The following is a 9,676-nucleotide window of genomic DNA, read 5'->3' as shown; positions in this document are numbered from 1 at the left end:
TCTTTCCTGATGACTTTTCATAATAGTTTTGTCTCCAGGTTCTAGAGATGGTTATTCTGCAGAGGTCTTGCAAACTGTTCTGCATCCACCAAATCAAAGAATAACTAGACACAGCTGTAGAGGCAACTGAATGACTATGCAGGCTTCAGAGAAAATTTGGAGTGTGCTTTGTAGAATTTTCAAGCCTTCAGGTCACTGACCTTGAGACCCGTGTCCTTATCACTCTTCCTCCAAGATTCTCACTCTCTTTATGTATTCCTTAATATCCCAAACCTCCATTTGTTTTGGGGAAGAATAAAAACATCCTGTGTACACCTCCAACAATAGGCTGCCTTTATTTTTCTACATATTAAGTACAGAACTAGAAGAGGAATTGCCTGGGCATCCATGCTTGTTTGTAAAGAAGCCGCTTTTCAATTACTGTTTACAACATACTTACTCGATTTGGGTATGTGTAACAGTGAGATTCTCGTTGTGAGTGAAGACTGAACATCATTAATTTATTGTTAGGAATCTTTTATCACACAAACAGTGAAAATTACTAGGTGTGTGCTGTCAAATAGATAGGCAAATATGCTGGCATTCCTAGACTTAGCAGAAACAGTCATGTCAAGCATTGATATGGCCACAGAGAACAGATAGGCCTCACTGTGTTGATATGAGTCAGTGAAACATCAACTTTGCTGTTTCTTGAAGCACAGAGAAAGCAGCACAGGCAAGTGAGATTGGTTTTAATTCTGGAATTTTCATGGTAATTTCACCTGTTGTACACTGTGTGGTTAACAGGACTAGGTCTAAAAGAAATTACCCACGACAGCTATGAGTATTAAGAGTTATGCTAATTTTTCCTGTGACTAGTCCAAATGATCTTGTGGGCTCTGTTAGCAGCTTACCTGTAAGTGAACACAGAAGGGTGAGATTTTTATTTTTTTTTTTCCCTAATTGTCTTAGTTAGATGTTTTTGCAGTGAGCGTAGAGTGCCTGATCCACTCTAGTTTGCAGGTTTCCATTAGGTCAAGTGAGTGTGTGGTTCCTCCCTCCCTCCCCTTCTTGCACTGACCTGAATGCTTCTGTCCCTCCCTTGCATGGGTATCGCCATCACAGGGTGGTATTCTGGGAGGGAAGCCTTTGATGGATTAGTTTTGTATTGGCACACATGCTAAATCTAGGTCACCCCAAGGCCACGTGGTAGGTGGATCTAAGGTGGTTCAAGGAAGGGATCTTTCCTTTTTCTAGCAGCCCACAGCCTACTTTTAATTAGGTGAAGGTCAAATAGGTCTAAAAATTTTTCAGCCAGGTCACCAAGATGATCTTTTTCCATATACATATTTTTCCACATGCAGTGTATATACGTATGTATAAATCTGGAGGTGGCTAAGCAGAACTGTTTCCTGTCAGAGGTATGGCCTTGGAGCTGTTTAAGCCAATCATCAAGCCACATCCTCAGTCTCTTGTGTAAAATACGTTGTTTAAGAAGTGCTTCCATGTTCATGTGCTTTACTCCATCATTTTTTTCCACTTGTGTGGACTTGATTGGAGTAGTTGTGCACAGCTATAAGCAAACAAAACTCCCTTCTCCAGATCAGTAAATAAAACCTGAGCCTCTGGTCAGATGGTGAGGTTCCCATCTCGCTTTGGAGAGAGGAGGTGTAGGATGTGGGTTCATGCTCTGCTACTGTGTGACTGTTCACCTTTGAAACGGATGAAGGGAGCATCCCCAGCACAGTTGAAATCTTGTGCTACACTGGTAAAACACCTCTGGTCATGACATAAACCACAACTGTAAAACCGCACTTTTACTTTTGTCTTGGGCTTGGCTTGGTTGGACTTTTCAACTTCTTGGTTTGTTTTTACACTTTGAGGGAAAAAATAACCCTTTTTGTTAGACTACAGCGAAGTCTTCTGCTACTGTAGGTATGTCAGTCAGATACTGTACCTCACCTCACTGACCGAGTAGGCAGTAATGCATAGCTTGTTTCAGACATGAGGGATGTCTGGGATCAAAGAGCAGTGATCACATAGTATGCACAGTCGAGTTGTGGTGTATGTTTGGATTAATACTAGAGTTGGAACTCTCAGAACTACAATTATGTGGATTTGTAGTTATAATGGACCAGTGTTTCATTCATGTTTTGGTAAATTTCCAACTGCACCTTGAATTTTTCTTTGCTAAATACTAAAATAAATGCTAAGAGGCAAGCCACCAGAAGTCTTATTTTGTAGTGCTTAAAAAAGGTATGTGCCCTCTTGTAGGGGCTGCAGTGAACTACCTTTTGCTGAGAAGGTGTGTATGAAGATTTTGGTGGTAACTACTAAACTGTGAATACTTCACAGTTTAATAACAAAAACTGGTAATGTTCAACCAATTTCTATCCTAAGGCTTCTCCTCAGAAAATATACTGTGAATGGAAATCATTATCCTGAGAGAATAACTTAGTGACATATAGAAAGCTGGTAGGTTGTAGCAAAGCATGGTTAAAAATTTTTGTAGTGTGTGTTTTTGAGATTAAATTTAGTTGCACTTTCTTTTCAAGTAACAGTTGGCCTGCTCAAGTGTTGCCCAAACACTTCAGCCTCCAGTAAAACATCTCTACTCTTAGTGTAGCGCTTCAGAAATGATTTTACTTTTTGAATTACCTTATTTTCTGAGATACCGATAAGCATATGCCTTGCTTGGGCTCTTACTCTGTACTTTTTTTCTGCTAGCAAATTTTCTCCTGGTTCAAGGCTTATGATAGAATGTCAGGTGCAAATTTCTACATGCAAAATGAGAATCTTTCTCTGTAGGCTCATGAAGATATACAGAGTTACTGTTAGCCCTATAGTCTGGGTGGCATCTGTTCACCTCGATGTGGTGGATGGAGTTTACTGTTAGAGTTTCTGCTGACATCTGTTCCTGTACTTTATTCAGAGTAAAGTTTCAATTATGTATGCTTATGGAACATGAGTGCAACTTTGTGCTCAGAAGCGTAAGAACAGAGTTTCCAAATTTGACTGGATTCTTAGTGAAACTGTTACAAAAACCTGTGATTGTTACCTCCTTTTTCAGGCAGCAGCACCATTCTCTTTTACAAATAGTCTTGGAATCTTCAGCGCATACTAAGTAGAAATGGGAAAAATACATCAAGTTCCTGTAAAAGCAAAATTACTGGTCATTCAGATGTGACTGCAGTAGTATGTAAGCCTGCTTTTGTGCAACGAATGCTTGTAAAGAAAAGTTTTTGTCTTCTTTTTGACCGCCAGTAATGAAAGCGGATGGAATAAGATGTGACTTTGCAGTTAAGTGAGTAACACATAGTTCCAGTATATTCTTGGAGCAATATTACCATTTTGGTCATGTTATTGATAAATAAAACAAAGATGTGTGCCAGTTTCTGTCCACTAAATGCAACTGAAAAATGCTTTTACCTATCCAGTACAGTGGATGGTTTTATATATGTTTTTATAAGACATCTTTTCTCTGAAAATGTCACAGCACTTTGAGTAGTTAGTTTGTAGGATGCACTGTCTAGATTTTTGAGCATGTGATCTTTTAAATGCATGTGTTTCCATTTAGAGAAAACATTCAGATATGCATAATTTTCTGGGTAGGTTTGATTAAATTCTTTCGTGATCTGACAAGTGTAGGATGGTTATAGCAGCAGAGTGTGGAGACTGCGTGCTGTATTGACTTACCACTGGGATGTGCTGTGCTGCTATGCTGGGTGCTAAAGCTGTCTAAGCAGTATGATCCTCAAAGAGAGAACAGAAGCAAAAATTTACTTTCCCTTCGTGATGCATTCGCCTCTTTCCTTTTTCTCAGGTGATTGTTTCCTGACTGATACATAAGAGCCTAATTCTGAGTAAAGGTCCAGAAGTCACCATTCTTAGCCTTCTTTATCTGTTCCTTTTCAATACTGTGGTGCTTCCTTTCTTGTGTCATCCCTGAGTGACTTGTGTGTGACCAGCCCATGTGTTCTTAAACTAATACGTTTCAGCACTTAGTCAAGTGCTGTCAGGGCATTACTAATTCTGCCCATGCATGTTTAAAGCTTATCAGTTTCTGTATGCGTTGTTAGAACAAATACCTCTGGAGTGGAGACTGACCTTAATTAATGTGCTTTCTCCTTTACCTTTTGGCCTGACAAGTCTCTGAAAACACAGCTTGGCGTGTAATGCAGCTATTGGCTATGCTCTGCTGTGGTAGCGAGGTGAATGAGACAGTGTCTCTCTACTTGTCCCATGTACTCGCTTCTTACCATGTGAAATGTCTGTAAAATGCTACTGGAAGAGTTTTATGTTCTATTCTTCCCTCTATTTCACTTGAGGAATTATTAAATGAGTGAACGTTGCTAACAGTGGGTAAATGTGTAGCAGGTACTCTGTACAGCAGCTGGCTCTTCCAAAGAGCTGTGACACACCAGTTGTGGAGAATATGGTTTGTAGCCTTGTTGTTCCTGTGGGTCATGCCCTGCAGTGGAGTGTAGCTCAGATGTTATCAAGGATTAATTTACTTTATTCTCAACAGATTCAGGACAAGTAGAAACAATAACCTCTTTCAAAGCAATTGGGAAAGAGACCTGTGTAAACAGATGAGTGGACGGGGTTTGGGGCTGGAGGTGAGAGGCTGGGTTCCGAGAGTGATGCTGAGCTGTTGTTGTGACATCTGACTCTGAATTACAGCCATGCACACTCTCCTGTCCTTCCTGCTTCATGTTAGAAACAGAAAAGCCTGCATGTCTGATTATTAGCAGCTGTGGTTCACTTTAAGATACTTAGGTATTAATTTGATGTTAAATGTACTATTCTGTAAGTAGAGATGGTGGAACACCAACAGAACATCATTTTTGCCATGTGTGCCACGGGAGTGGCGACCTCTGACAAACCGCTGGAGCAGTAATGGGCTTGGTCACTGTAAGGGTGTGTAACTGGGACGTGGAGTGTTTTAAAGAAACCAGACCTGTCAGAGTTCTCGACCATTAGGTGTTCTTGCCTTTTGTAATTTAGAACTGAGCCATAGACAGTACTTTGGCCTTTCCAGAAAATACTGACTGGGGCTAATCCTGTATGCACCATCTCTTCATCCTATTAACATAAAAACTTTTTTGTCAGCTTCCAGCTCTTCACACCTTCTGAAATGATAGTGCTATCTGTGGGCAAAAGGGACTCTGTTCTTTATCTATTCCCAAATTTATTGATCATAGAGTACTGGAGTACAGCGTATGTGGTGAAGTAAGGGAAGATAGTTTTTGCTAGGTATGTACTATAAGTTAGCTTTTCTGTGTCATTTGGGCAAATAGGAGAGTTTTTAAAAGCATGAGGTTTGTTTTGTGCAGTAATTGAGCTTATCTTTGGCCACACAACTGGTTACCTCTGTGTGTGTCCTAGATAGATATTATGCAAGATATAAGATCATCTTTAATATTGCAGTATACTGGCATAATGCATATTTGTAAAATTCTTCTGGTATGACACTAAACAACCTGTATGAAGGAAAGATGTCTGTGATGCATTGTTTCAGAAAATAGTGTTTCCTGTAGAAAATACACATTTCTGCTTGAGTTCATGTCTCTTGGGGGGCTTGTTTTCTTTCAGGCATTTGTGGAGGCTCAGAACAAGCTTACAGTACCCTTTCTCGAGCAGTGTCCTGTCAGAGGACTGTTCAAAGAACGAATGACTGAACTCTACGATTATCCTAAATACAGCTGCCACTTCAAGAAAGGAAAAAGGTATGTAAGGAATGTCTTTGTAGGTGGTCATGAGTGTGAAGCAAGTCAAAAGCAACTACTAGTTAGGAAAACAAATTATGAATTACATTTATATTTCTTCCTTTATAGTTGGGAAGTAGGAAAAGTCAGTGTTACCATATATGATTGCATGATGCAGAGCACAAGGTGCTTGACTGTCTCTAGTTCCGAGTTACGTTATCTTCTTGCTCTTTTGTCATTCTTTGTTTTTATAGGAAGAATTGTGAGTTTATCAAAACTCGGAAAACTTTGTAGAAGAGCTATTGTAAAAGTAAAACTCTGAGGAGTTCATTCAGTGCTGGTCATTGTCAGTATAGTTAAAAGCACCTTATGGTCAAAATAGCCCCAAGTCCTACCATGCGCATGTTGTTCTAAATATTTACTAGAATACTGCTTCTATGGGGGTTGTACTTTGAAACAGCTGGTAGGATTTTTGTTTAGTCATAGCCAAGGAAAAGCAATGGGATTACAAACAGATCTGTCTTCTATGAAATAAAGAAATCCTGCTATATTCCCATTCCCATCCTACTTGAATTCCTGTTTTAATTCAGTGGGTAGGTAAAGACATGGTGCTTCTGTTGTCTGGACACTGCAGCTTCTCCTCAGTTTTATGTGACCTGTTTCAGAAACACTAACAATCTATTAGAGAAAGGGAGTAAAGGGATGAAACTGCTGGTTAACTTAGTAACATCTCAAGATTGTTCCAGCAGTTGAAAAAGATGTAGTGCAAGCAACCAGCCATTTTTAATCATGGGAAACACAGATAGTCTTTTTTTGGTATTTTCAGTTTGTTTGATCTTTATCGAGTGGGCACCCCAGACATGCCAGATATATTTTCACTGTTATCCACAGGAAAGGGTGGAAGATGTCTCATTGCCTTAAAGTTTCTGTGCAGATATTGAAGGAGATCTTCTATGCTTCAGTTACCTGTCCTGTGCTGTGAGGAGGATGTGAATACTTGTTACTAAGGGAGGGAAAGCCTTTGTGTTTTTGTAAAAGTATGATGTGGGGTGTGAACCCGAGCTGATGTTCATTTAAGTTGTCACTGATGTGGCACAGCGTGTCAGTGTATAGAGGTGTGAGGTTTAAGCCCAGAAGTCGTGGCACTGTTTAGGACAGTGCTGCATCCAGGCAAGTAAGTCTTACTGAGTTGGGCAAAGCTTATTAGTTTGTATGTCATGCTCATGCAGATATAGCTAAGCTGAATCTGGTTCTGGAGCAGGCTTGGTCAGCAATTGCTCTGGATTCTCTGACCCATTCTCCCAATGCAGTGCAAACATGCCTGGTTATGGTTACCTGCAATGCTGGTAAGGCTTGATGCTGCACAAGTCCTCACGGCAGTCATGAATATAAGCTCCACTAGAGATAAAAAGTCTTAATTTGCAGCGTCCTGTCTTCCAGGAACATTTATGCCAGGTGCTTAATGTGCTTTAACACTTCTATTTTAATAGATGTCTCTTCAGTTTTTCTGAGTGTTACTCTGTTACCTGGCGTGAGCTGAACTTAAATCACAATGCTTTAAAAATTGTACCAAAAACCCCATACATTATGGTATTTTGAAGAGATCAAGAGGGCTCTACCAAGTTAAATAACACTTAGTAAAGGGCAAGGGGAGGACCTATTCTATTTGAAGAACTATCTGAACTTCCCATGATACTTAAAAGTTCTTAAATTTAATTACGCTAGTTTTCTGCTGAACAATAGCTGCTAAGGGACGGTGTCTGAAAAGCTGTTCTGTAGCATCTGCAGAAAGGAAGAGGGCCCAGAAAGGAGGTGCCATGTCTGTCGAATTGTTTGACCTTTGCTTCCCAGCTTTTGCTCAGTGTTGCAGAGACGAGATTGGCTAGAAAATGCTGGTCAAATGGAAAATTACGTGTCTGTCTTCTCTTCCTTGGAATTTTTCAATTTTGTCACTCACTGAGCATTATTGTTAGTATTTGAATATGTTACTAGTTCAGATTGTTAATGAGGCCTTTGTGAGTACAGTTTCCCCTTCTGGGTTAACCAAGTTCCTGTGCTTGTATCCAGGTACTGGACAGTCTTAGGGAACTTAAGTTTTGCTTTGAGCATTACCCCATAAATTCCCCTGTTCACCCAAGTGAAGCTGCTATTGATAACTGCTGCTATTGATAACTGCTGCTATTTGTTAAGTTACGAGTTTGTGTAGTAAAACTCAAGTCCTATGAAGGAAGAGGAGTGTGGTACCTATGAATTACGTAGGATACAATTATTAATTGAGCTCTGTAGTATTTGAAGACACTGCAGAGAATTCTTTAGTTCTGTTTCTACAGATTTTTCAAAACACATAATATTGGGAAATGCAGATGAAACAATTTCAGTTCTGTTTCATTTGAACATCTGTTTGCCACCCGATAGAGGTTGAAAGCAGTTATGTAAATGAAAAAGCTTAGAACATGGGGGATAGGAATGTCTGCCAGTACTTGTAATAGAGAAGTGCTAAGGCTGCCAGAGCTATTTAACATAGACAGTTACACAGTGTTTACAGTATACATAGTATCATTTGAAATGCAGTGTGGCAAATGCAGCTTTTATTTTTTTAAAAATGTTTTAAATGCATCTGTCCTGGTTTGAGCTAAACGGAACCAATTCTGTTCAGTGATTTTACTTTTCAGCTCAGTGTCTTCCAAGAGACTGCACTTTCTGAAGTTAGCAGCATAGTTCTGCAGACGGTGTCTGCTACTAGGAGTGATCATGTGTGATGCTTATAGTTACTACCAAGGATTGATATGGATTCATAGAATGGCTTGGGTTAGAAGAGACCTTAAAGATCATCTAGTTCCAAGCCCCAGCCATGGGCAGGGACATCCCCCACTGGTTCAGGTTGCTCAAAGTCCCATCCAGCCTGGCTTTGAACACTTCTAGGGAGGGGGTAATGATTTAAAATCGTCCCTCCCCATCTTTCCTGTAGGCCCCCTTTAAGTACTGGAAGGGCACTATAAAGCCTCCCTTGGAGCCTCCTCTTCTCCAAGGCTGAACAACCCCAGCTTTCTCAGCCTGTACTCACAGGGGAGATGCTCCGGCCCCCCGATCATCTTTGTGACCTTCCTGGACCAGCTCTCAACAGGTCCATGTCTTTCTCGTTCTGGGATCCCCAGAGTTGAATGCAGTACTGCAGGTGAGGTCTCGTGAGAGCAGAGTAGAGAGGGAGAAACACTTCTCTTGACCTGATGCTCACACTCTTTTTGATGCAGTACAGGATGCAATTTGCTTCCAGGGCTGCGAGCAGGCATTGCTGGCTCATATTCAGTTTTTCATCTATCAACACCCCCAAGTCCTTCTCTGCATGACTGCTCTCAGTCCACTTGTTGCCCAGCCTGGATTTGTGTTTGGAGTTGCCCTGACCCAGATGCAGGACCTTGCTCTTGGCCTTGTTGAAATTCCTGAGGTTTGCATGGGTCACCTGAGGCCTGTCCAGATCCCTCTGGATAACATCCCTTCCCTCTGGCGTGTCAGCTGCACCACACAGCTTGGTGTCATCGGCAGACTTGCTGAGAGTGCACTTGATCACATCTCCATGTGACCTAGCATAGTTTCCAGGAGAATCCTCACCATGATCTTGCTGGGCACAGAGATGAGACTGACTGACCTGTAGTTGCCTGGGTCTTCCTTTCTTCTCTTATTAAAAGTGCAGGTTATATTTCCCTTTTTCTTGTCTATGAGTGTGCAGAAAGGCTCTTGCTTATACTTGTTCAAATAGCAACCAAGGTTACTTCTAAATCTTGTGTACCGTGTTGGAGTGCTGAGAAGTAAAAGGGTTGCAAGGAAATAAAAAGATCAGACTTCTGGGGAGGAACAGATAGGACAGGTGACCCAAACCTGAGCAATGAAGTATTCCATTCCACATATATCATATTCAGTATAAAGCTGAGAGATTGGGGCGGCTAAGCCGCCACCTTCAATGGCTGGTGGCTGGGAAGGAGCCTGTCCAC

General features: G+C 41.0%; 1 protein-coding gene across 1 annotated transcript in view; it reads left to right on the top strand.

Annotated features, from left to right (window-relative positions):
* Positions 1-9,676, top strand: part of PREP (prolyl endopeptidase) — a gene marked incomplete at both ends in the record, with an annotated part of 29,057 nt that overhangs the window by 2,130 nt on the left and 17,251 nt on the right. The window contains one exon of the mRNA XM_009869201.1: positions 5,575-5,708. Coding sequence (XP_009867503.1) covers positions 5,575-5,708 — 134 coding nt within the window. The remainder of the gene's footprint in view (positions 1-5,574; positions 5,709-9,676) is intronic.

Source organism: Apaloderma vittatum, unplaced genomic scaffold (assembly GCF_000703405.1).
Source record: "Apaloderma vittatum isolate BGI_N311 unplaced genomic scaffold, ASM70340v1 scaffold12405, whole genome shotgun sequence".
Lineage (NCBI taxonomy): Eukaryota > Metazoa > Chordata > Aves > Trogoniformes > Trogonidae > Apaloderma > Apaloderma vittatum.
Note: the sequence above shows the minus strand (reverse complement) of the source record. Positions and strands in the feature narration are given on the sequence as shown.